Source organism: Gymnoscopelus microlampas (genome assembly GCF_963454915.1).
Source record: "Gymnoscopelus microlampas genome assembly, chromosome: 11".
Lineage (NCBI taxonomy): Eukaryota > Metazoa > Chordata > Actinopteri > Myctophiformes > Myctophidae > Gymnoscopelus > Gymnoscopelus microlampas.
In genome coordinates, this window is record NC_139948.1 from 27420933 (window position 1) to 27448080 (window position 27148).

The 27148-nt window shown below is 42.0% G+C and overlaps 2 protein-coding genes across 5 annotated transcripts; both read left to right on the top strand.

Annotated features, from left to right (window-relative positions):
• Window positions 1-3017: 3017 nt before the first annotated feature.
• LOC311054980 (putative ATP-dependent RNA helicase DDX17) lies at window positions 3018-12421 on the top strand. Its single transcript, XM_084071024.1, has 13 exons — window positions 3018-3329; window positions 3779-3923; window positions 4378-4474; window positions 4638-4771; window positions 5034-5099; window positions 5418-5559; window positions 5783-5943; window positions 6427-6599; window positions 6771-6881; window positions 7035-7096; window positions 7244-7303; window positions 10485-10724; window positions 10830-12421. The coding sequence occupies exons 1-13, from the start codon at window positions 3280-3282 to the stop codon at window positions 11330-11332; spliced, it is 1944 nt and encodes a 647-aa protein (XP_083927150.1). The 5' UTR covers window positions 3018-3279; the 3' UTR covers window positions 11333-12421.
• A 1042-nt stretch (window positions 12422-13463) lies between these two features.
• Window positions 13464-27026, top strand: LOC311055679 (ADP-ribosylation factor-binding protein GGA1-like). 4 transcript variants are annotated; one of them, XM_084071942.1, is made up of 17 exons: window positions 13464-13524; window positions 14465-14549; window positions 14920-14995; window positions 15711-15809; window positions 19366-19489; window positions 19893-19993; window positions 20099-20179; window positions 20559-20702; window positions 21435-21516; window positions 21680-21793; window positions 22442-22594; window positions 22934-23013; window positions 23185-23372; window positions 23611-23840; window positions 23969-24138; window positions 24925-25035; window positions 25544-27026. In XM_084071942.1, exons 1-17 carry the CDS (start codon window positions 13482-13484, stop codon window positions 25652-25654), a joined length of 1992 nt encoding a protein of 663 aa, XP_083928068.1. In that variant the 5' UTR covers window positions 13464-13481; the 3' UTR covers window positions 25655-27026. The 4 variants fall into 4 exon arrangements, with proteins under 4 accessions (XP_083928068.1, XP_083928070.1, XP_083928069.1 ...); XM_084071944.1 differs by having other exon boundaries at window positions 22934-23007; XM_084071943.1 differs by having other exon boundaries at window positions 20559-20696.
• The last annotated feature ends 122 nt before the right edge of the window (window positions 27027-27148 follow it).

Consider the following 27148-nt stretch of genomic DNA (forward strand, 5'->3'; position numbering starts at 1 on the left):
AGCTGTATATTGCAGAGATTTTATGTTCGTATACAATACACGTGTAAATGTTCTTTGTGTATTTACGAGAGATTTACAAGAGCTTGCAATTCTATGATTCCAACTGTTGTTTTTCTTGGGATTGCTCCCTGAATTTGAATAAGAAGTGTTGTTGACAAAGGCCACTGCTGTGGGAGAGAGATTTTAGTGTGTACAAGGGGGTGGATACAGTAGGTGCAAGCATAGTATTCTTGCAGCTGACAGATTTCTGGGGATGCTACACCTCTCTACTGAGCTCACCCCGGGGCATTATGTGTGGCACAGATCAAGCATGCTCCTGCTGGCACCATTGATAACTGTACCAACTCCACAGACTCCTCAGACAGTCACAAATAAATATTCCTAATTGAGCTTCATGAGATATATCGGCGGTTATATAGATTGGACCTCTGCCCCGTAGTTTAACACCCCCATGATATTATAGGTTCATGCTCAATACGTGTTCACCGCTGTGGCCATTAGAATGTGAAAGTGGTTATTATTGGCTTTGTTGCTGAAGCCCTACAACTGTTGCCAAGTTTTAATAGTGGGGTATATGCGAATAGACTACAGTGATACTTGCTAGCTGTGTACAACATTTTCCCAAGTGACCAAAGGCTTAATGCTGAGACTTTGTGTGCACTCAGGTACAGGATCTACTGTAAAGCATTTCATGAGAACATTTTGTCTGACTCGCCGGCTCACTTACTTACTAAAGCCTTGAAACTCCCTTTAATACCCACCTTCCCACAGACACACTTTCAAGAGCTCCAGGACAGTGGTTATTCATTATGCTAACCCTTCAAACCCTAAAATCTCAAATAACAATACTCTCATGAAAAGCTATGGCTTACTGGTTTTAAACATACCATTGGCTTAGTGATATTGAAAAGGAGATTGGAATTCAATGCCTTAATTTTACTTCACCCCCACCAGGTAGAAGAATATCATGCTCATGCATTTTGATCACGCATGTGGATCCTTTTGATACTGTGTGATCAAAAAGTTGTATCTTGATTACAAAGCTGAATATATTATTATACCAGAAAGGAAAAGATTGTAAATAGGTTTTAAAATAAACACTGCAAAATATTACTGATTATTATAATATTAATGGTTTGCATACTTTGTTTTGTATTTTACATTACTTCATATTCCTTTTACTCTTGTTTTATACCTTTATTCATTTGTATATTAGTATTGTTATTATTATCTTAGGTTTTGATGCTATTTGTCTTTGTTGATGTTGAAAAATTAATAAACGATAATAGACAAATGGAGATGTGTGCATATTCCTTTACACCGGCAGTGTTTCCCAAACACTGGGTCAGGATTTGAGTCCAAGGGAGACATCAAATTTCTATTTTGGGACAAAAAGTTTGGGAACCACTGAATTAGACCACCAATGCTGATATAATGTATGTATATATACCAGTAAGACTCCCTAATCGGGAGATAAGCGACCGTAGGTCACATGTATACAGAAGAGGGCTGTAACGGCGATTGGTTCCTGAAAGAAAGAAAAGCTGCGGGAAGGTTTCAGCAGTCGTATGGCAGACCAAAAGCAAAGGTGTGCAGGCAAGAGCTGTTGGTGTGTGTGTGTGTGGTGTGGGAGAGAGAGTGTGTTTATAGGGGAAAGGAGGGATTGTTTGTGGGGGGCAAGCCCCCGAGTTACGGCATTTTATGTGAGCTGCAGTGGCAGGGGGTCCTCCACTGGGGGCGCCACCACTTTTGCATCCGTTCTGGAGCACCAGGAGTGGGTGGTCCCCGGGAATGCCCCGTGAGCAGCCCCGTTGGGGTGGTCATTTGGTAATTTGTCCACATGTGCTCATTTTTTACACTTGGGGGTCCCCGAGGCAGCTGGGGGTCCCTGGAGCTCCGGGGGTCCTTGGAGGGTGTAGTTTGGCAGGTAAGGAGTGTGTGTGCAAAATGTGGCATGGATCGGGGCAATGGGTGCGGAGATATGAGCAGGGCAAAAGTGTGACGTGTGTGACGGAGTGACGGAGTGACGGACGGACACCTGGAGCAGTTTTCTGTAGTAAGTGCGACCTACGGTCGCAATAAATATAACAGAATACTATATGTGAGTGGCTAGTGCAAAAGATTTAACCGATATGCATGTATCAATTTGGTCTTCTAGACTAGTATTCTCATTCATTCCCCTAACTGAATACTGTCAGAGATGCACTGAATATAGAATATTTTAACATTAAGGACAGTTCATAAAAAGCTCAATAAAGCATCAATAAAAAGCATTGAATTAGAATGATTACTATCAGAATATAGAGCTTTATTTAACACTTATTTGAACAAAATCAAAAATATGTTGGCTGTATTAAGTGTCATTCAGTGTAATGAACAAATAACAATATATTTGTTGAGTTGGCTCAAAAAAACATTTCAGAGGATATGCGCAATTTACAGGAGGCGGGCTTTAGACCGGATCAGAGCACTGAGCAGTAAACGGAAGCCAGACTTTCCACATGTACTGTGAAAAGCCTGCCGACAACATTAAACACAACGAATGATCAGTGTTGCCATGTCTGCTTATTATAAGCGACTTTGGGCTTGTTTTTCTGTGAAGTTGCTTGTAAATATTGGTAGTTGCGGGTTGCGGTTTTTGGGGCTTCTTTCTAAAGTGTAGTTGCTTATTTGGGCTTGTTTCCTGATGTTGTCTAAACCAGTGCTTGTCAAACATTTTCAAATTGATAATATGTATTTGTCCACGGACCTTCCTTCTGAAAATATGTTGTGCCAGGGACCAGATTTGAGTTATCAAAATGCTTCACTTTAAGATATTTTTTTCCAAAATAGCAGATCTACAAGATCACAACCTGGACACGTTGTTGAGAACTTTTAGATCTGCTGTTTTCAAATAATAGTCGCTTATTTTGGGCTTGTTTTGATAGACCTCGTTGCTTATTTCTCTCGCAAGATCTGGCAACACTGCGAATGTTTTTAACTTCCGGTGGCTGTGTCGCAACCAGAGCTAAAATAACAACAACAGTGCATCAACTGTAGCGCATGTACAGTATAATGTAACTTGTATTTGATGTAATAATTGGCCTTTGGAGTTTTTGATCATTGAAAAAGCTGACTAGCTATCAATGTAACGTTTCTTTGTGGGATTCGCTTACGTTAGCATACCAGGGAAACCATTGTCAAGCTAGCAAGGCCCAGTTAACATAACCAGCAATAAAAAAAAGAACAACATAAAATTGCACGTGTTCGCACCTGCTTCTATAATTGACATCATTTAAAATGAGAGGCTCATACGGGGACAGAGACAAGGACCGAGGCCGTGACAGAGGGTAAGTAACGTTAGATCAGCTGGGACAGTGGTGGAAAAAGTACTGAAATGTTTTACTTAAGTAAAAGTATCAATACATATCTACAAAGTAACTAGTTACTAAAACAATCTAATAATTGTAGTGGAGTAAAAAGTACAATATTTGCCTCTTGAGATGTAGTGGAGTAGAAGTAAAATTATTGAAAATTTTAAATAATCCAGTAAAGTCAAAAATCCTCAGCTTTGTACTTAAGTACAGTACTTGAGTACATGTACTTAGTTACTTTACACACCACTGAGCTGGGCAAACTAGCATGCTATTTAACGTAGGCATAACATTTATTTGTTTTCTTTATGAAGAATTGCTACATATTGAGACTTTTGTAGCTTGAGAAATAGTACAACAATCCAGAGAAATGTAATTTAATTCCCAGATACTTTTAACATTGTTTATTCTATCTCGTCATGTAGAAGCAGAGGTGGTGGTCCTGCTCCTGGCAAGAAGTTTGGGAACCCAGGGGAGCGTTTACGCAAGAAGAAATGGGATATGGAATCACTTCCCAAGTTTGAAAAAAACTTTTATAATGAACACCCAGAGGTGCAGCGCTTGAGCCAGGTATATTGTGTGTGTGACTGTGACACTGTGTGTGTGTGTGTGTGTGTGTGTGTGTGTGTGTGTGTGTGTCTGTGCTAATTTTGCCGAATAACTGGTCATTCTACAGAATAACTGTGCAGCCAACCATTTTGCAGAATGACGAGTTATTCTGCAAAATAACTGACTGACCGAGCAAGTTATTCTGTGAAATCCCTGATCCCTGTTGGGTTAGGGTAGTGTTTTCCCCAAACAAAATAAATGTCAGTGGAGCCCCCCGTCCTACATCTAATCTTAAACCCAACCTAAACCTTAAATCATTTTGCAGAATGACTAGTTATTCTGATTTCTCACATTCACTGTGTGCGTGTGTCTGTAATTCATGTATCTCGAGAACCGCCCGTCCGACCGACTTGTCATTCTAACGAGCCTGGGAGATGTTACTTGAAACTTACATTGTTGATCTATTTGTTTTCAGTATGATGTTGAGGAGCTTCGCAGGAAGAAGGAAATCACTGTGCGAGGCACCGGCTGCCCCAAACCCACCACTAGCTTCAATCAGGCACATTTTCCTCGTAAGTTCAAACGTAAACGAGACGTACAAACACATGCAAAACAATCCACATGCACGTAAACCTTTATTGAAAACATTTATTCCATATGACCATTACAAACTATCCAGTCTGGCTGGATTAATTTATTAGAACTACAATAACATATCGTTTCTCCACCCCATAGAATATGTGATGGATGTGTTGATGCAGCAGAATTTCAAGGAGCCCACAGCCATCCAGGCTCAAGGTTTCCCCCTGGCTCTCAGTGGTAGAGACATGGTCGGCATTGCTCAAACTGGCTCTGGGAAAACATTATCTGTGAGAAACATTTCCTCATTATAATGATACTGGAAAGCAAGGGCTTTATAATTTTTTTCAAGTGTATGAATGAGGACTTCTGTTTGGTGTAAAACAAACTATTATTTACTGTACACCAGAGTGCTAGTTAGAACTTTGATTATTGGTAACAACATTTTGTTACAATTGATGCAATGCTGTAAAATTGTTCAAGGGTAGTTTAAGGATTTTGCCATAAATTCTGCATTTATTAATATTAAACTTCCCTTCTTGTCTTCCTCAGTATCTCCTACCTGCCATTGTCCATATAAATCACCAGCCCTACTTAGAAAGAGGAGATGGGCCCATCGTAAGTAAACTAGATTAACAAAAAATACTTTTATTAAAGTGGAACTGTGTAACTCTTTTTTTTTTTTTACGAATACATTGTAATTTTGTCCAATCTGTATGGTAGAGTATGTTAATACAATATAACTTGTATAATTGAGGTGGTTGTATTTTGTCTCCCTGCTCTTCTATTGAGATATTTAGATTCTGTGTCTAGGTGAGACATGACTATTAGCTCAATGGTAAAAATTACAGAACTTGCGCAGGAGACCCGGGTTGAAATGGATATTGCACCTGGACTTTGTTTTATTTCATTATTAATTGAGTGTAAATTCTGCAGTGCTTGGTCCTGGCCCCCACCAGAGAGCTGGCCCAGCAAGTACAGCAGGTGGCTTATGATTATGGAAAATCATCACGTATTAAAACCACCTGTGTATATGGGGGCGCTCCTAAGGGACCACAAATCCGCGACCTGGAGAGAGGTGAGGAATATTTCTCTTTGTATTATACTAATTTAGGTGTACATTGTGATGGTGTCCATATTCATGCATTTCTTTATTCATTTAAGATGCAGTGTAAATGGCCACTCAAGCACCAGTTTCTTTATTTCTTACTTTCTACGTGTATGACAGACACAGTTTGCATATAATTATTGTATATAACTAGAGGATCAAATGCAGATATTGCCCTCTCCTTCTCTCCTAGGTGTTGAGATCTGCATTGCCACCCCAGGGCGCCTGATTGACTTCCTGGAGGCTGGAAAGACAAGCCTGCGACGCTGCACCTATTTGGTACTGGACGAGGCTGACCGCATGCTGGACATGGGTTTCGAACCACAGATCCGCAAGATTGTTGAGCAGATCAGGGTAAACTATTAAGAGGACTTTTGTCTAATGCCTGCATTCTGCCATTTTATGGGACTGTTGTGGTTAATCTAATGAACTTGTTCTATAATGCAGTGTGTTTAGCATGGATTTTAATATTTCATGTCACATATTAGGACTTGAAATGTGAGCATAAAGGTTTAATTATAAAATTAGATGCATCCATTGGTGATGCCATAAATTCATTTGTAAAACGATGAATTCATCCTCAAGCTGTCACTTTATTTCCAAATGTCTGTCATTTTGGACAAAAAACCTGAGATGTTTTTAATCCACATACTTAGTCATTCTCTTTGCCTCTCTCATTCTATCTTTACACCTGTTTGTGTTGTGTTATTGTATGTTCTCTTGTTCTGCACCATGATTCTCAAGCAAGCTGTGTCCCATTTTTCATTACACTTGTTTAAAATGAATTGATGCTGCAGGACTTGATCTTATTGCTCATGTGATGTGGTCTTCACCCAGCCTGACAGACAGACCCTGATGTGGAGTGCCACCTGGCCTAAAGAAGTTCGCCAACTAGCAGAAGACTTCCTGAGAGACTATGTCCAGATTAACGTTGGGGCCCTGGAGCTCAGCGCCAACCACAACATCCTGCAGATAGTTGATGTCTGCATGGAGAATGAGAAGGAAAACAAGTAAGTAATACGTGCTCGTCAATTTCAACTTTGTTTTCAGTCTGCTGCTAGAATATTATAGCATGTATGTGTATTAACACAAGACACAACGCTAAAACATTTTATTTCCATCAATGGACCTAACATTACATATTGTTTCAGATTTGAGTGTTTGTGCCTCTCTCTCACTAGACTGCTTCAGCTGATGGAGGAGATTATGGCTGAGAAGGAAAACAAGACCATTATCTTTGCGGAGACCAAGAAACGATGTGATGACCTCACACGCAGGATGAGGCGAGATGGGTAGGTAACACCACAACTGCTGCTCATGCAGCAAGTCCGCTATTCACTTAATCACACTTAACAAGTCTCCCAGATATTTTAGTCAGAACAATAATTCAGATCTAAGCCACAGTGCTACTTGGCCAGCTGACAGGTCACCGGTTTGCCTCACAGGTGGCCAGCGATGTGTATTCATGGTGACAAGAGCCAGCCCGAGAGAGACTGGGTGTTGACAGGTAAAACAAAGATATGGAGGTTTGTCCTCTACGATGATTATCTTCACAGCCTTTAGGCACTTTTTGTCTACTTTTGGTATTTGCTGATTTAAATGTGCTTGGAAATGAGGCATAAAGCTCGAATCTCTCTGTTATCTCATGTTACAGAGTTCCGTAGTGGCAAAGCTCCAATCCTCATTGCTACTGATGTGGCCTCACGTGGTTTGGGTATGTCACATGTGCTCAAATGCCATTTATAGCTGATGGGAATTAACGCACACACACACACACACACACACACACACACACACACACACACACACACACACACACACACACACATACACATACACATACACATACACACACACACACTTTTCTGGTAATATACCGTATAAGGTAGATCACTATCCTTATTGCATGATGTAGTACATAAGGTTTGTAATCAATCAATTGTCAGCAACCATACACATATTTTGCTTTCCTTTTGTTGTGCAAAGTGTGGCTTCTCTTACAAAAACATACTTCTTAAATACTGCATGTATATGAGAAGTATATATGACACAGGTCTACTTGTGTCAAGTTTTATGCCATTTTATCCTACTTGAATGAAACATAATACATAGAAATACTGTGAAAATGAGAATGACATGGATTGGTGAATGGTGGTTTGATTTACTCTGAGAAGTGTGAAGATGTAAGGGGTGTGGCTGGTGATGTAGCCCCTTACAAGATGGCAATCAATTATTTAACCTAATTCTGTGTTCATTTGTTTTTCTTTTGATTTTATTATTTTTGTTTTGTTTTTGTTTCCAAGTCTCTCTTCCGGCAACTAGAAGCACACAGGCCCTCGGGAGCCTGCAGCCGGACCTAGGCATGACTAATCGAAACCTGAGTTGGGGAGAGAGACGGCCTGATTAATCAATCCCAGACACGGCCATCTCTGCTGAAAACCCAGACCAGAGCCCTCAAACAAAACTCTCCCCCTTCCAGGACACTGGCTGCCTGGGCGTCAAGGGCGGGGGAGGGAGGGGTGCTACTGGGATACCAAATTTGACCCCGGGGTGGGGGGCGGCGGTCAGTTAAGAGGGCGAAGAGGGGGGTATGGACAGGGGGGCGGGCTCCCCTCAGCCATGCCGACAGCCTGTTACAGTAACGCACCACACCAACAGTAACAAAGACATGCCTGTAAAGCAGTTAATTTCATCCAGAGACTTTATGGACACGTTTTCAATATCGGTTTCTGTATGATATTGATTAAGAAACCCGCATAGCCTAAGCCTTCTTCAGGAGTCCTCTTACCATTCCCCAGCGCAGTTCAAACTATAACAAAGCTAAAGACCCCCTCCCCAGAAATTGGACCATGGATGCACTCCTGTCATGATAGCCTTATTCCAGCTTCCGCAAGCTGAGAGATTATAGTGGTGCGTTACGAGAAGACACAACGGCCAGGAAGTGGGGAAGGAAAGCAGCCAGAGCTGGGCGTGGACGGCTATGCTGGAAGCTCCCCTCTGAACTGCCCCCTGCAGCCCCCGATGCCCCCCCACCACTGGCAGTGCTGTCCGGCCTCTCCCTCTGTGGACGTCATGTCTGGTCCTGGCTGGCAGGAGTCCTGGCCTGGAGGAGCCACCTCTTATATCCACCTCTCACTCCCCTTTCTCACTCTCTCTGTCCTCACTCCCCTTTGTCCTTCTCGCTGTCCTCCGACCCACTATTTCCTATTTTCTCTTCTTGTTCACTTTCTATCTCTTTCTCTTCTTTTGATCTGTTTCTGTGTTTCTATTTATCTGCAAGTCCCCCCTGTCCTTTTTCCTTTCTTTCCTACCACCTCCCTTCCTGAAGTCCTCTTTCTCTTCTACCAATTCTGACCCCTGTTTACCTGCTTGGCCTCCCTTTTGTGACCTTTACCCTGGCTCCACAGTGTGTCCTGCTTTCATACCCCTTCCCCTACACACCTTGACACCTTTTTTTCTTTGTGTGTGTGTCATACACAAAACTACCAACCCAGGGCTCTTCTGAGAACCTGTGAATAAATCGTAGTCATAGCTCAACAAGTTGCAAAATCCCCTATCAGCTCTCAGCCTCAGACTGCAGACATTTCCCTGGCATAGATGCTCGTTAACACAAGTTGAGTTCCCTAGCCCTCTGTGTTAGGTTAAAAAAACAACTACCAACAAACAACTCTGCTTTTTTTCTGCTCCAGTGTCTGTTTCTTGTTACTACACATGAATCCCTGGGCTCATGGATACCACTGTCAAATTCTGTCTGTGTCCCGGGAGGCATTTGGATCCAGATCCTCTATGGGTCTCCTCTGTTTGTCTCCTCAGAATTATATACATCACCTGCTGCAAAATCCCAACAACCACCCCTGCCTCCTATAACACAGTTTTCTACAACTTTTTTTTATGTCAGTGTTAGAAACGGTATAGTGAGACTATTTGTTATGAAAGCTCATCGCCCCAAATCTAACAATACCCAAAACCCAACACCTATTTTTCCCAAGCTGAAGAAGGCTTGGAGACATGAAGAGGCAGAGATAAGTATGTACTGTAACAATGACAGCATCTGAACACAGCCCAGCCTGTGTTCTGGCCTGGACCTTTCCAGCGATGGGAGGGATGTGGAGGAGTGGCGAGGTGGGAGTAAGGACCTGTTTTTGTTGTCCTCTGTGCTCTCCTCCTACCCTTGCAGACCTCCCAGGAAAGGTGAGGGGGAGGGTGGGTTAACCTTTTAAGTCATCTCTAAATCTGATACAGGGTAAGTACTTCAAATTCCAACCCCACCTCGTTCTTCCATCCAACCACATTAAGACAGAAGACCCCTCCCCCTTTTCTTTCCTAATCAGCAGTGTTTTCAGAGCCCTTTTCAACTGCAATAAGAAACAGACCTCCAATTTGCCTTACACAAATGGATGTTTTTTTTAAATTCTCTCAATAATTGCAAGAGCGTCACTTTAATCAACTGTCAACTTTTTTGATGGCTGCACTTTTTAACTGAAGGATTCTTTGGTTCCTTTTCTTAATTTTTTTTGATATGTCTTCCAAATATGACCCATATACAATTTTGTTGAAAGACTATCAAACCTGAATTGGTATATTACATTGATATTACATACTGTAGTTCCTGTAACCTAAAGTGGGGTAGAGTATTTGTCCAAATTAGGCTTAAAATAAAATGTTCTATGTGCGACACAAAATTATAGCTCAAGTTTAACAGGTAAGTGAATATTTTCAGAGGATGATTGGGTGTCTTGCAGGTAGACTAAAGAAATACCCAAAGCGAGCATGATCATTTCATTCAATTACAATCCGGTTTACTTTCTAACTTACATTTCTCTTTTCTCCTCTATAAAATAACCCTCCATGCCGCCACCTCTTTTCACCCCGACCAAACATTCTCCAAACCCAAGATGTCGAGGACGTGAAGTTTGTCATCAACTATGACTACCCCAACTCATCGGAGGACTACATCCACCGTATCGGCCGTACAGCTCGCAGTACCAACAAAGGCACAGCCTACACCTTCTTCACTCCGGGGAACCTCCGTCAGGCTCGGGAGCTCGTCCGGGTTCTGGAGGAAGCCCGGCAGGCCATCAACCCCAAACTGCTGCAGCTGGTGGACAGCGGCCGGGGGGGAGGAGGAGGAGGAGGTGAGAAGGCTACAGGTTATCGGGTCAGTTCTTACAGTATGTCATGTTTTACATATGCATGTCATTTCACTGTCCTCTCTCTTTCATCTCTTTTCCTGTCTGCAGGGGGCCGTCCTCGTTTCCGCGGCAGCAACTCCAACAATCCCAACTTGATGTACCAGGATGAGTGTGAGCGACGCATGCGCTCAGTGGGCGGGGCCAGCAGCAAGGATAGCCGCGGGGGAAGCAGCTTCACTCGAGATGGGCGGGACAGCCGCGTCAGTGGGGGAAGCAGCCGGGATGGCGACCGCTCCTCTTCCTCCTCCTCCTACAGAGACCGCAGCAGCAGGGACGGAGGGCGTGGCTACGGCTCCAGTGCCAACTCCAGCTCATCCTACAACCAGTATCAGAATGGCGGCAGCAGCAGTAGTCAGTACAGCAGTTCTAGAGGAGGCACTGGGTCAGGGAGCAGCGCTGGAGCACAGGGTGCTCCTCCACCCACATCTGGCCCACAGCCCCTCATGGCCCAGCAGTTTAAACCCACCCAGCCCATGATGGGCCTCATGGGACACTCCCCATTTCAGTTTGCTCCTCCACCTCCTGCCAGTTCTTCCTCGGGCAGGAAGTAATGTAGCGCCCCACACACACACACACAATATCATATCAGAGGTGTGATATGTGCCCAATGGTATGTAAGGATTTGGCTTACATTCTATTAAGTTGTGTACCTCTTTGCTGGTGGCTTAACCACTAAATCAGAACTTAGTCACAGGTACATGGTTGTGTTTTAATGAATGTGGTCCAAGGATGACATGTCACACAGTGTACCTGCTGTTACATCAAACATTATGAGCGTGCCAACATGTTGGCACTTTGAACTAATTGCCTCAATAATTTGTTGAGTGGGGATTTGTTGTCATTCCTTCATCAGCATAAAATAATTCTCTTGTTTGGATCATTCTGTTGAGAGTAAAATTAGGACAAAATACCCAAATAGTGTTATGTAAAATGGTGAGTTCTTATAGCTTCTGTTTAGTCTGTGGATGTTTCTCATACGCTGTTAAAAGCTTTCACAAGCAACACCTGGCTAAAACGGACTCTTCGTTTGTTACAACTGACCTCATTATGTAAGGAAACCCTTTTTTGTACAAACCTGCTTGTTTTGTATTTGTTAAGCTTCTCTGTTGATGTAAGCTGCTAATAGTGGGTTTTAAAGTATCTGATTTTGCCTTTAGGTGTATCAAAGGTAGGTGCTTCAGTTACTTTATCTTGTGTTCTTTACTGTAGCTGATCTGTTGTAGGTTTTGTACATAACTTTATTTTCATGGTATTTGTAAAGCACTAGACTAGACCAATGGAGGAGTAGTTTTCGATTTCAATGTCTATGGACTATAAACTCCTGTTACTCTTAATTGAGATTTAAGGGTTTACTTCTTTAAAGCACATCTTCAGTTTAGTTTTCTACAATTTCTATTTTATTTTAGGAATAACTAACTTCAGTCATAGTGTCCTTGTCAAACTCATGCATGTAATACTTCCAAGTTGTCTTAGCAGTTTCTGTATTCTTACATCTGCTGAGCTCATCTGTTGTAACTTAATCACTGGTGTGATTTTGAGTATTTGCTTCTGTGATAAGCTTTGTATAGCTTACTAACCCTATGTTCACTTTTTACTATCCTTGTTTTCTTTTTCAGGTTTCAATAAAGCTGTAGAGTTTACCATTGTGTCCTCTCAATTGTTAGTTTACATTATGTCCTAGGTATGCATCAACCTGGAATTGCTAATCATTTCCATTTCTCAGGGCTTCATCATTGAGACAATTTCCTTGTAAATGCAAACATACCTGGGGCCTATTTAACGAAAGCAGAATTAGGGGTTAAGGGCGCGCTCCCACCGCACTTTTATTTTACCTCTGGGGCAGAATCTGCCAATGCTGAGCGGCACTCGGTGCTGCTCTATGAGCTTGTAGGTCTGCTATTTTTGAATAGCCAAAGCTAAGTGGTTAAAAATCATTGTGCGTTAGTGACGCTATCAGTGGCGTACCCAACGTAGAGGCAATGTATGCCTTTGTCTTCATGGGGTACCAGGAGTGCCAGGGGTGGGGGTCTGGGCCATCACCTGTACTCACCTGGTATAAAAGGGTCTCTGAGAGCAGCTTGAGCCATTCATTACTAAACTACAACATGAAGAGACCACCACCGAATAATTGATTTTGATTGATTTGACTTAAATCCAGGCTTATTTAATTATCCTTGTGTAATAGGCCCCTGGTCATAAAAATACTTCATTTGCATAACCCCTTAGACGGATCCATAATTATTTGTGATTATTGTGTGTAGCGATATTTTTAGGTTATTTAAAAAAAGGGTCTCTCCAGCTCTTTAATGAAAAGAAAATACATTTTCAGGTGGGTTGCCAATTTCAGCCAATCAAGAGATGGTACCCATTTATCAGCCCAAATTTTATAGCATTCCAGTTCCAATTTCGTCTGCAAACGTCTTTCAGTCAATACTTCCAATTTCACTTGTTGATCGTGCATCCTGTATGCAGTAGATGTTACAATAAAAACCTACAGGTTAATATTTTGGCTGTTTCTATTAATGGCTTATCAGTTGCAGTAAACTGAAAGGAGAGACCATAGAGCTAATCATAATATCACATAATGATACTTTTTTTTTTTTTAACGTGATGAGTATTTTTCTCTCAGCCTCATACGACGTGGTCCAAATAGTGTTTCTCGCGAGATCAACGTATGCATGACACAAACATCCCGTAGTGATGGCTGCACCGCCTGATGCGGAGAGTTTAGAGTCTCGTATCAGTAAGTATTTCTAAGTTATTCATATACCGATCGCTCTTTAGGGGAGACGGCCGTGAAAAGTACTATCCGTACATTGCCAGCAGCAGCCTGACAGCTCGTGTAGAGAAGTGGCTGCCGAAAGAATAGACCCGGTGGTAGACCTCACCATCAGACCAGGATGCTAACGCGTTAGCTCCTTAGCTGTTGTGCTAGCCAGCTGTCAGCAGCCTTACGTAGCGTTAGCAAGCCTTACATACAGGTTACTGCAGGACAGGGGTCTTATCAACGTTTTTCAACTTTTTCCAGACCAAGGACCCCTTAGCTGAGACAGAGATGAAGCAGGGACCCCCACCACTACATGTATACTGTATACAATTGTGCTGGAGAAAGCTTCATAGACTTTTTTTGACAGTACCATTCGTCAGTGTTGTATTCATTTTAATGTGTATTTTCAGACATTTAACCACCTAAACAATCAAGTCAATACTTAGTCAAATTGACCTTTCACTCTGACTTAGTCTGCTCTTTTTTCCCTCTACACCAAACTTCTTTGCCGAAAATAGCCGATCTACAAGCTCACAACGCCTCACAGCGCAAGGCGTAGTGAGCTTGTAGATCTGCTATTTTTGGCTAAAGTTCTCCCCAAGAGAGGGATATAGGGTTCAAGTGGTTAATGTAAAAACAATTATCCTATCACACAAAGATTTGGTGACCCCCTAGGGGTCACGGACCCCCTGTTGAAGACCCATGCTGCAGGACATCATGCTAACTTCTGCACGAGAGTGACTGAACCCTTGACACCTGGGGAACAGTCTTACACTGAATGTTATCATGTACACATACAGAGATTCATTCAAACATACCATGGGGCAGTTGTTGCAATATCGTTAAGTCAGACATAAATAGTCGAAATAATGTTGGATTCCTCCTCAACCACCTGACTTTATGATTTACATCACAGACAGAGCCACAAACCCATTGAACAGAGACACTGACTGGGCCAGTATCCACGCCTTCTGTGACCAGCTCAACAATGACTTGGAAGGGTAAGGACAGGCCTTACTGCCTGGAAATGTGTTGTAGTTGATCCTTGATGGCTATGGTTGATATGTGGATGATTAATTTAAAATAATGAATGGGGGGGGGGGGGGGTGTAGTTTGAAGGAAATGCTGCCTTGCTTACTGTAGGTCAGATGCTAGGGATGGCAAAGCATTTAGGTCTACACGTTATGTTCACAGCCTGTTAACAAACCCATAGTGCTCACTTACAATCTTGGCTGGGGTGTATCTGAAGCTAGGGGCTTTGTGAATAATGACACCTTTTCAGCAACTGCCGTGACTTGTGCAAGACTCACTTGCAATCTGACCACTAAGTAGTAGCTGAAGAGTGAAAATTATTCATGACCTCTGTTACAGACCTCAGCTGGCCACCAGGCTTCTGGCTCACAAGATCCAGTCACCACAGGAATGGGAAGCCATGCAGGCCCTGTTGGTGAGTTCAGAAATGAGAGACGATTGAATGAGTTAGGAGTTGACATTGTTTTATGTGCATGGTCTTTGATGTACTGTCAAGAAACATGTTTGTAGGTGCTCATTGAAATGCTCATGCAATGAATTAATCAGTCCTTAAAGCTACAACCTGGGACTTATTTTAATGATTACATTTTTATTTGAACCAATCTGTATTGTAGTGTATGTTATTGTTAATACACTACAACTAGCACATTTGCAGTGGTTGGAGGTGGTTTCCACCTACTGTATGAGTCATACTTGATTGACATTGTCATGACACCTACTGGTTGACAATGACAATAAAGTTATTTGAAGCAGACACCCGTAGATCCGCTATTTTAAGGCCAGTCCACACCGATGCAACACCTTGCAACTCCTTGCGACATGCAACTACTTGCAACCATTATCCCCAATGGCAGTTGCAAGGAGTTGCATTGGTGTGGACTGGCCTTAAAACTGTTTTGTTGCAAGTAGTTGCAACTAGTTGCATTGGTGCGGTCTGACCTTTAGCTTTAGTTCAGACATTGTTGCAATTACCTCTATAAGATAAAACTTATGGATTGTAGCTTTAGAGAATAATTTTGACAGGTTTTCTATATGTTCAGTGGTTCTGTTAATTTTATATGATAGTGCAATGCATGGCCTTCCTCTGTGACTGTCTATTTATTATTTATGTTATTGTCTTGTGTCTCCAGGTGTTGGAGACATGTATGAAGAACTGTGGAAAGAGATTCCACAGTGAAGTGGGAAAGTTCAGATTCCTTAATGAGCTCATCAAAGTAGTGTCACCGAAGGTAAGGCCTTTTAATTCTTGTTTCTGAGTCTGCAGGGCCTGAATTTCGGCAGGGGATTGCAGAGAATTTTGCATATTGTAAATGATTTGCGCAAATTCAGCACTTATATTACGGGACATTCCTGCACAACATTTACAGCAATGTTAATATAATCAGAGCCAGCGTGAATGCAGGACTCTGTACTGGCTGGAGCTGTAGACGCCTAGACGGACCCCATACGCTCTCTTCAGACACGCGTCTGTGGCTGCCTCTCTCTACAGGCAACGAGCCCTCCCCTTCCCCCTTCCCTCTCCACTGGCACTGCTCTATGGAGACATGTTCTGAGCTTGTAGATTGTTATTTTTGGGATGGCATCGTTGTTCGACGAAGTATAGATCATGGCTTAAAACGTGAATACATCATTTGAAGGGAATCCCACTCTGTAAAAAAGCACCAGACCAATAAATACTGGTGCAAACGTCTATACTTTTCTTTCCTCTTCTCCAACAAATCTCTTTGTTCTGTCTCTATTATTATTCCCACTTCCACATAGTGCTGTTGTTTAGTTCCTATCTGTCTCTGCTTCTGCGAAGTGTAAATTATCTTTTTAGCGGCGCTAGCCGCTCTATACCTTTAGGTATAGAGCGGATATTAGCCCTCTATGCCTGGCTTTTGCGTCAACGTTCTGATTGGTCAGGTGCGCCAACGTTCTGATTGGTCAGGTGCGTCAACGTTCTGATTGGTCAGGTGCGTCAACGTTCTGATTGGTCAGGTGCGCCAAAGTTGTGATTGGTCACTATTCATGACATCACTATGATGTCATGAATATAGAATTCGATGTCTATATAAACGATGACAATGACTTCATCTTATTATTCATTTGGCTAAAGTCTCCGTCTAGGTAAGTTATTTAAAGTTAATATGACGAATAGAAAGAGAAAGATACAAGAACAGATGAAGGGTGAATGTATAGAAAGTCTGAGTTCGGGACCCAGTCATCCGTTATGACAGAATGGTTTGATAGAGACGATCGAGAATCCAAGAGTCCGTTAAGGTTCTGATTGGTCAGGCCCGTCAAGGTTCTGATTGGTCAGGCCCGTCAAGGTTCTGATTGGTCAGGCCCGTCAAGGCTGTGATTTGTCAGGCAAGGGGACTATTCATGACATCACTATGATGTCAAGGTTTATTTTTTATTTCCTCATGTTTTTTTTTGTATATATTTTTATTTGGCTAAAGTCTCCTTCTAGGTAAGTTATTTAAAGTTAGATCCTCAATTTAACTTTATCTGTCGTCGACGCTCTGATTGGTCAGACCCGTCAACAAAGTGATTGGTCAAGCTTCACATGACACATGGCTATAAACACATTATAAACACATATCGATGACATAATGTATTCAAAGGCGCCGCTACCTTCACACAGGGTGTGATTTTTCATATTATTATGATGAACGTTGCAAAGTTTGCATCTTTGTCCTTTGTGTATTCTGACTTTCCAAGGAGTAATGCATAGAATATACAGTAGGAGATATGTACTGTATGCAGAGTATTGCATACAATTCTATTGATATTTAAAATCAATATTAAAAGTGTAGGCTAGTACAGATTCTGCCCGTCTCTCATTCCCTGCTCTCCTCTCTCACACGCACAGTCGCACACATACCTTAAATTGGAGCAGGGCGACAAAATGTAATCTGAAACGGACAATTTAAGACCGACCTGTAGTAAAGCTTTATATGTACACTGTACAGTATCTCCCCAAAGTGTATAAATCCCCCCCCACATGTGAATCGTATAAGGGGGAATTCCCCATTTTTTAAAATGAATTTCAGGCCTTGCTCTGAATTAGTGAGTATGCCTGATAATGAGAATCCAAATGATTGTGCTAACGATGCACTTGCATCTGTCGAGGAATTCTGTGTCAATCAGGATGTTGAGGCACAAACAGAGCCATAGACTTGTATTTCTAAGATAGAAGTTTATTGCATGAGGTCATGGGAGTACATTGAAGATGGTGTAAGTGATTTGATTACATTTTGGTTTTATTTGTTAAAATAAGTGTTAAATAGCTCTATATTCCAGTAGCAATCATTGCTATAGAGTATTTCTTCAGTAACAGGGGCCTCCTGTCTATCCAGCTCTTTGGTCTCTCCAGCTCTTTAGTAAACAGAAAATACATTTTCAGCTTGGGATACCAATTTCATCAAATCAGGAGAGAAAACTCATGGAAGTAAAGTCTGTAGCCTTGGGAAACAATGGTTCCCGAGCCACATGGCCCATAGTTCAGGAGCCCACCTCCTGTTTCCCTAGCGCCCTCGACTTGACACTAGAGCTGGAGAGACGGGGAGACCCCTGTTACTGATCAACCTCTCCATAGCAGTGATTAGTGTCACTACTACTAAAGAGCTTTAACTTTTTAACAAAATGCTTTCTGCTAAATGCAGGGATTAGACCAAGGTTATACACATAGATAAGAGGTTGTGTCATAGAGCCACGCTGTACTCATACAAATACATACCAGGCCAGCATGAAGTGGCATTTTGATTCTATAATATTCAGAATGTCAGAGAAACTCATACGGCCAAGGGTGAATGACATCCTCATGTCAATATTTGTCACACAACGGTTCCTTAAACAGCCTAGTACATGTGATGATCCGGACAGTAAGGCCTTATTGAACACATCTATTATTCATAAAAATATATATTTTTGCTTTTTATATCAGGCAAATGTGTTTTTGTTCATATCATATCGTCATTGTTGGGTGGAAACCTTGTATGTCCAAAACCTTACTTTTCAGGATATGGAAAACGGAACCTGTGTTCCAATGGAAGTTATTGTTTAGCCACAAGCTCTTGTTAATAGTGTTCAGATTCTGCCGTAATCTGAAGACTCCACCTTCAGCCTGTAGCACTTGCCCAAGCCTTGACGACCTTGCAGGATTATGCAAGGCTAAAATGTAACTTAGATAGCATGTTATGTAGACAGATGCCAGGTCATCGTTGACCTGGCATCCTAGTGTATATTGTAGTTTCAATGTAGGCTGATGATAGGTTCTTGGTTTACGTATGTATTAGTTATGATTAGATTATTGGTTTACTTATGTATTACTATTTTTATGTATTTGATCTATTATGTGTATTATGATGTATTATCTTGTGTCCCTGCTTACTGTAAATCGCTCTGGATTAAGAGCGTCTGCTAAATGCCTTAACTGTAAACTGTTCAGTGGTTAAACATATATAAATCCCACAGACAGACTTAACCACATTCAACCTGGCGTCCCTATTTTTGGATGCCAAAGATAGCAAAAGTAGCAGATCTACAAGCTCAATACGCATTGCATGATGATGTTTTGTGAACTTGTCGATCGACTATTTTTGCTACTTTTGCGCGACATTGTCATGCGACAAAATATAAAATAAGGCTTTAATTTATGAAAAACCATAAAAAGATGAAATGTGGAGTTACAAGATTTCTGCCTGACAGCGACGATATGCCTTTCAAGTCAATGTGGAATTTCTCATTTATAACATTAACACTTTAATTGTCACTTATTCTTAATTCTACCTGCTCCAGTATCTCGGCTCACGCTCTCCAGAGCCAGTGAAGAAGAAAGTGTTGGAGTTGATCTACAGCTGGACATTGGGTCTGACCGATGAAACTAAGATCACAGATGCCTACCAGATGCTGAAGAAACAAGGTATGGCTATCTACATTTTAATTGGATGCATATGACTAGATTGCTTAAGCACCGTAGCCTACTTACTTGGGCAAATTAATGTACTGGGATCTCTGAAACTCATGTAGGTCAGTCTAATTTTGGTTAAATGCTCTGTGGTCCAGTCTTGCATGACATCTATTCTGTATACTTTAAAAAATAATATGTCATAGGGGTGCCTGGTGACTTGAAACACATGCTCACCCAGTACCTGGGTTGGAATCCAACTACCAGGACAATTTCTTGTGTGTCTCTCCTCTCTCTGCCCTCAGGTTTCCTGTCTCTCTACACTCTCGTGTCGGAATAAAGCAGAAAATGAAATCTTTAAAAAAAAGAAATTGTGTGTTAAATCCTTGTCTTTTGATATTCTCTGTTTGAAAACCAGGTATCGTCAAACAAGACCCAGACTTACCTCCTGACAAACTACTGAACCCGCCCCCACCAAGACCTAAGAATGCTATCTTTGAGGATGAGGAGAAGTCGAAGGTGAGGATTTCCAAAACAAAGCAGTTTCTTATTGTCGTCTTTTCTGGCGAGGATAGAAAACAATCCATTCTTTTGTCTGAATTCTGGCCATTGTCTTTTTGGCAGATGCTGTCTCGTCTGTTGAACAGCACTCACCCCGAGGACCTGAAAGCAGCCAACAAGCTCATCAAAGAAATGGTTCAAGAGGTAAGGTCCATTTCTTTCTCCTTTCCTCGTTCAAATTTCAGCAAATTACTGAGAAAAAGCACACCCCTGTATGCGGTTGAAAGGGAAAGATTCAGAACCTATATTGTGCTACAGCTACACTGAAGGAGTTGGCAGGAACATACATTGAATGAAAAAGTGGGTTTCTTGCCCTGAGGTGTTTTTTGTGTCTGTGGCAGTGATTCAGCCAGAGCTCTGAGAATACATCTGTCCTTTGTGTTCTACACACCTTAACTGGGTTAACCACCAGGACTTTGAGGTCCCCTGTTGGCTCCAGAGCCCTTAGATGCATTTTAAATTCACCTCTGTTTGACGCTCATACCTGTATAAATTCCTCTGACTTGGTGTTGGTCTTTCCCAGGACCAGAGAAGAGCTGAGAGGGTGTCAAAGCGCGTAAACGCCATCCAGGAGGTGAATGAGAGCGTCAGTCTGCTCACTCAGCTGCTGGAGGACTACGACAGGAACGCCAGCACACAGAGCAATGCTGAACTCATACAGGTGTCTGTCAGTAGATATGGATCTATACTACACACACATGCAGAGTACAAACACACACATGCAGATGGGCACAAGTAGTGGACACAAGTAGTGAACGTAGAAAGTAATGTTAATCTCTGAGTGAGAATTAGACCTATGGTATCATTATAGATACCTTTTGTTGTAGTAACAAAACTGTTGTAGAAACTTATGCCAAATTCAGAGCCGGATGTCTGTAGCACAGATGTGTCCGAGGTATGAGTGAGACACCCTTGTAATTGAGTGAGTTGTGGTCAGTGAGAGCTCCAGTGCTCCTAGCAGATCAAAGCCAGCAGCTGTGACTGGCTAGGAGAGCTCACAGACAGGGAGGAGAAGAACAGACACTCGATAGTCATCTCTGGCAGCTTGTTTGTAAATTATGAAATATGCCATGAAGTTGCTCAATCGTGATTCATTTCACCCCTAAAACTGCTAGTTTAAAACGTTGTTATCAATATTCCATACGGTAGACCATTTATGTGGTCTACGCCTAATCCACGCCTGCCTACTCCATAGCACAGCATGCATCTGGTTAGCTGCCTCTGTCTTGCCAAAGAGCAGCAGCGGCAAAGTTGTACTTTTCTCAACTTTGACCCCTTACTTTGTGGTGGTTGCTCCTCTCCATAGACAATGCATTGAACCTCACTGCTTTCTAAGAATCCAGCAGTGAAGTACTGCTGCTGGTGTGAATTTGGTGTTAAATGATCTGTGTGTGTTTAGGACTTGTACCAACGCTGTGAGAAGATGAGACCTACACTGTTCAGATTGGCCAGTGACACAGAGGACAATGATGAAGCTCTAGGTAAGGATTTATTTTATTTTCCTTTTGCATCATGTTGTGTTGTTAACGAGAAAATCTGTTATTTTCAGCTAGGCGCATTGTTGTGCAACAGCGTATAAATTATGGTAATGTATACACTAAAAACACACAACAAAACACAACTTACATGCAACGTTTTTCACAGCGGAAATCCTGCAGGCCAACGACAGTCTGACCCAGGTCATCAACCTGTACAAGCAGCAGGTGAAAGGAGAGGAGGTGAACGGCAACAACACAGCTAACGCACAAACACGCACAGGTGAGTGAGAGAGACTGAGCTGAGGAACAACACTGCTGGCACAGAAGCGTTTGGTTTATTAATGTTTTAATAGTGTTAATAGTTGGCTTATAAACCTATTGTAGTCTACTTAGACAGTTACCGGATTGTTCCAAGTCGTCATGTAAACAGCATATGCCATGTCCTTAATCAGATAAAGGCCATTATTGCATTATATGAAACTAGATTAACACAGCCAAGTGTTTGCCCAATCTTTTGAATTGTTCAGTGTATGTGTAGCATTTTCTGATTCTTTATGTGGGTTTTACATCTGCAAATATAACTGGATGCAGTGAAGAGTAAACCTTGGCTAATCGCTAACCCACACACTAATACAAACACACGTCACTTGGAAGAGGAAATATAATAATATATAAGAGGAATATTCTGAAATTAAGAATATTATGAACATCCCAGTGAAACTCAAGTGATGGCATTTAAAAAATCTACAGTGATCGGAGACGATGTTTGAGTGACATCCTTGAAGATAGTCCAACTATTGACTGAATCATGTAAATAAATTCCACCATTATCCCATTACAAGCTGCGTGTATGTAATCATGCTGGGTGTGAGGCACCCATTGGAGTATACATCTTTCACTTTAAAACCATGTCATTGACTTCTCACAGGAGGAAGTACGGCGCTGCTAGACCTGTCAGGATTGGACACGTCGCCCATGTCTCCTCCTTCCTTCCCAGAGTTCCATACTCCCACTGACAACCTGAACGCTCCCTCCCACGAAATGGGGATCAGTCTCCTTGACGACGAGCTCATGTCACTGGGTAACAACACGTTAGATAACTCGTGTCTGTCTTGTTCTCCTTGCTGCGTGGTCAACAGGTCTCATGCCATCCTTTACTCAGCATTCTTTGTGAAGGTTTTGCACTGCACCTTCACCATGTCAGTGGTCACAGATTAGAGCACTACAGGGTCTTTGGGTAATGTTTGACCGACTTGAACCACAGGTAATGAGGTTTAATTGCCCACCATGGCTAGACCACTTGCAGAGCTGACATACCATGAGAGCATTCTTTGAGACCATACTGAGTCATAAGCATTAAACACACAATTTCTTCTGACACTATTGTCATTCTTTATTACTTTGTCTTTGTTTCACCCAGGTTTGAGTGAAGGGACCCACACATCCAACCCTGCCTCCCAGCCTGAGGATTCCACCGCGTGGGACTCATTCCAGGTGACAGTGAGCAGTCATTAACAGTCCATTTATTCACAGACAAGAACAAACATGTCACAGATAGATGATAGATGGATGATGACCAGAGATTGATGATGATTAAAACTATTTAAAAAAGAAAAGAAAAACCTGTAAAAACAGGTTTATTCTAACATAATGTCTTTCTCCATGAAACAGTCGTCAGACAGCATAGACACAGACATCCCAGCAGCACCCAGCCTACTCCTGAGCCCCGACCCGCCCTCCAACTCTCAGCCTCTCTCCTCTGGGTCAACTCCTGGCAGCTCAGCCCTGGATGAGCTAGACTTGCTGGGAAAGACTCTACTGCAGCAGTCCCTACCTCCAGAGAGCCTACAGGTCAAATGGTACAGTTACTTTAATATTCAAACTGTTGTCACTTTACACACTTAACACTGCTCTGCTACAAAAACTCTAAGACAGCCAAGACGAGTCTGTTGATGGTGTCGAGGTTAAGCCCTCCATCTGTGGACCCACACATTTGAGATGTTTTCAAAGCGAGCATTATACAGTAGCTGCAGGTCAGATAGTTAGGAGCTATTGAACATCTTCTAATTAAGTTTAATATTTTGTGGTGGGTTTTAGGGACAAGCAGCAGTCGAAACCAACTCTGCGAGATCTCCAGAGCATGTCTGGGTCCGCACTGACCCCAAGCCCCATCCCGGTCTTCATCTCTGAGCCTCCTGGGTCTCTCCTGGACTCTCAGCCCAACCTGGCAGCTACGTTGCTGGATATGTCCCCCATTCACTCAGAGATTCCCCCTCCAGAAGTCACCTTGACTGATGTTTTTGTACCGCTGGAGTCCATTAAGCCCAGTAAGTACACGTTTGCTTGGTGATGCTCACATCCATCTGTAATTGTAGTTTTCCTCTCTCTCTTTATTACCAGACATTTTTTGTTTTTTCTGTGACTTTTCTGTGTTTCTCAACATTTGTCCCTACAGGTAGTCTGTTACCAGTGACTGTGTTTGATGGTCACAGTTTGCGGGTCCTGTTCCACTTTGCTCGCGACTCGCCCCCGTCACGTTCTGATGTGCTGGTGGTCATCATCTCCATGTTATCCTCAGCCCCAGTCCCCGTCACCAACATCAGCTTCGACACCACAGCCCCAAAGGTGGGGTTCAAAGACAGTTTCCCGACACCAGTGATGTGGACAGACCTAATTTACCATTGATAGGCGTTCATGAAACTGGCTCATCTATCCCCATTCTGTACAGCAGGGGTGCAAAAAAACAACGTTGCCGTCGGCGTGTTTTGAGCTTGTAGATCATCTATCAAGTATCAAGTATGGCATTAATTTATGAAAAAACATAAAAAGATGAAATATGGAGATACAATGTTTCTACCCGACAGCTACGATTTTCAGCAGTTACAGAAGAAATATAATATTGATGGACTCAACTTGATGTATTTATTCATGTTGATTAATTGTCAGTTAACTGTTTGACTGCAGATGTCAGCCATGTCTATAATAATTGAAAGCTAAAATGCATAAGGAATTTGTATACTCTAAAAGCCAAAGTGAACCAACGTTTTTTTCAGTGCACACATGACAAATTAATAACATGTTTTGACCAAAAACAAGGTCATCTTCAGGCCTTCATGAAGAGTCCACTAGTATACTCATTGATGTAAAGTATATAAACAAACAAATGCATGTAACATGTTCTAATATTGCTGTACCGAAATATGTGATGCAATAGATATTTCCCATGACCCAAGCTTAGCCCCCAAAACACAGTTTATGCACCATTGCTCCAAGTATGCAAAATTAATATTTGGTGAGCATTGTGTTGATAAACAGACGTATTTGCCAAAAAAAATGTCTGTCCTATTTAAACCTCTTGTACGATAACCTGCGTATATTAATGTGTTGAAATGTTTATTCATCTCTTTATAGTCTATGGCAGTGAAACTTCAGCCCCCGTCAGGAGACACACTACCTGCCTTCAACCCCATCCTTCCTCCTGCTGCCATCACACAGATCCTGCTGCTGGCAAACCCTCAAAAGGTACTTAAACATGTGTCCGCAAACACAGAAATGGGTCCTGACCTAAACACTGATTTAGATGACACTCACATTCAATTAATCATGGGAGATTGTTGTTAGTGGGCTCTCTGCACATCCTGCAACACAGGATAGGCCAGAAAAGTCAAATTATTCCCAAACAACTTTATTGCACTAGTCTAGCACAGGGTTCCGAAACTTTCCATGCCAAGGACATCCAAATAGCCAAAACCTCTGGTTGCGGCCCCCTATTGAGAATTGGCTTTAAAAAAGGTGGGGGCCTGGCGGCCACTTTGAAAACATGTGCTCTAGCATCTAGCCAACACTGACAAACTCATTTAAGAGATGGTTAGATAAGTAAGACTATGAAGTTTGCACTATCACATCTATTCTTCAGAAGTTCATGTTGACACAAGTACAGTAGTCTAATTCTAGGCTCTAGTGTACACCAAATTGGCTGTGAGGTGTACTGATGCAAAAAACTTTTTTTCTTATTCACTGTGTCTCCCAGGAGAAATTGCTGTTGCAGTACGAGTTAACGTTCACTATGGGAGAAGATGTCTTCAATGAGAGCGGCGTTTTAGAACAGTTCCCCCCTCCTGAGACGTGGGGGAATCTATAGCATCCACACAGGAACCACAACATGACAGACTGTCTCTCTCTCTCTGCTTTCAGCGTTGGCTTCCCTCTTAATACTGCTGTACAACTCTCCAACTCCACACTTTGCATACAGCTGTTTTTTTGTTTTATTTAACCGCACTGTATTCTTCTGTATGATTAATATTGATTGTTATCTTTGATTTTATATCACTCGATCAGTGTATTGTGTTTACGCTTTGCTCTAAACAATTTTGCGTGTCTAAGAATTTATAGTCCGCTGTATGTTGATCCTTTAATAACAAAACACACACAAAAAAAGCTTTCAACCGCTTCTGCTGTTTAACAGGACCAGCCACTCTGCAGCCTAGACGTTTTTGTTTTTAAACCGACATCCTAAATGCAAAGAAGGAAGAAAACAAAACTGTATGTATGCGTAATTACTGTTGTAAAAATTTGGTTTGCTTGGTTTAGTTTAGCCAGTCAGAGTGCACAGTGGGTGTTCTGTAGAGAATTACATCCAAAGGACCAAATGGGACCCCCCCCAACTTTTGCATGTTCTTAACCCACCTGGGGTACCAGCACGCTAAATCAAGCACACCAAAAGTGAGTATGCACTGGGAGGTACGTGGGGAAACTGCTACTGCTGCTTGGAAAAAAAAAGGGGGGGTGGGGGTGGAAATTGTGATGATAACTTCCTTTTTTTTCTCCCTGTTTACCTTGTTTTTGTTTTGTGATGTATGAATAACACTGACAGTTTCTTCAACAGTTAATGATCTCAGTTTGATTTGCACAGGGTGACTTCTCTGTGGTACGGCTGGTACCTTTTTATGCTATTGTGTTACATCAGACTTCAGTTGGGTCTGCCATATGTGCCTATTCATGCAGTTTCACTTTGTCTCATGTCCTGTATCAATTCCAGTGCATTTGGATGGATGGATGGATGATTGGTCTTGGTTTCTTGGTTTACAAGCTACGATTACCTGTACAAGTCCAGAAGCAGCTTGTATGAGATACACATACAAAGAATGCAGCATGTTGTTGAAATGTTGAGGAAACGTATTTCCTTAACGTATTTGGCTTTGACTTTGGCAATTGGTCATTATGTATTGCCAGAGTTCTACCCTGGAGTTCTGGGCAATACCTGTCTATCTCAAACACATTCATTTAATTTATGTGTTCTGCAGTGCATGTTAGCCTCACTGAGTTACTCCCTCCTCCTCACAGGCGCTCAGTCATGTTCCACTGCACTACTAATCTCCAGTAAGACTGCTTTGTAAATACTGAAAATGGCAGTTCAGTTATGTACATTTGCTCAGAGTAGAGATCATAACACTGAAAATATATATCTAAAGGGTAATAAAACTTCTTTTTCTGGGGGATTTAAGACAAGGTCATTTGGTTTGCTGTATATTTATTTAAAAATATATATTTCATTTCCACTTTCTTCAGGGAATCCAGAGCCAGGGGTCAATCCCTAATTTGTTATATGCATGCAGCACTATTAACCCCTATTGTA

Excerpts from the sequence above, each read along its gene's own strand:
- LOC311055679 (XM_084071942.1), top strand. The coding sequence starts at position 13,482 with ATGGCTGCACCGCCTGATGCGGAGAGTTTAGAGTCTCGTATCA. Across the intron at positions 21,794-22,441 it reads TAACGCACAAACACGCACAG|GAGGAAGTACGGCGCTGCTA; the intron begins GTGAGTGAGAGA and ends GACTTCTCACAG. Across the intron at positions 25,036-25,543 it reads TGCTGGCAAACCCTCAAAAG|GAGAAATTGCTGTTGCAGTA; the intron begins GTACTTAAACAT and ends TGTGTCTCCCAG.
- LOC311054980 (XM_084071024.1), top strand. The coding sequence starts at position 3,280 with ATGAGAGGCTCATACGGGGACAGAGACAAGGACCGAGGCCGTGACAGA. Across the intron at positions 3,330-3,778 it reads GACCGAGGCCGTGACAGAGG|AAGCAGAGGTGGTGGTCCTG; the intron begins GTAAGTAACGTT and ends CTCGTCATGTAG. Across the intron at positions 3,924-4,377 it reads AGGTGCAGCGCTTGAGCCAG|TATGATGTTGAGGAGCTTCG; the intron begins GTATATTGTGTG and ends ATTTGTTTTCAG.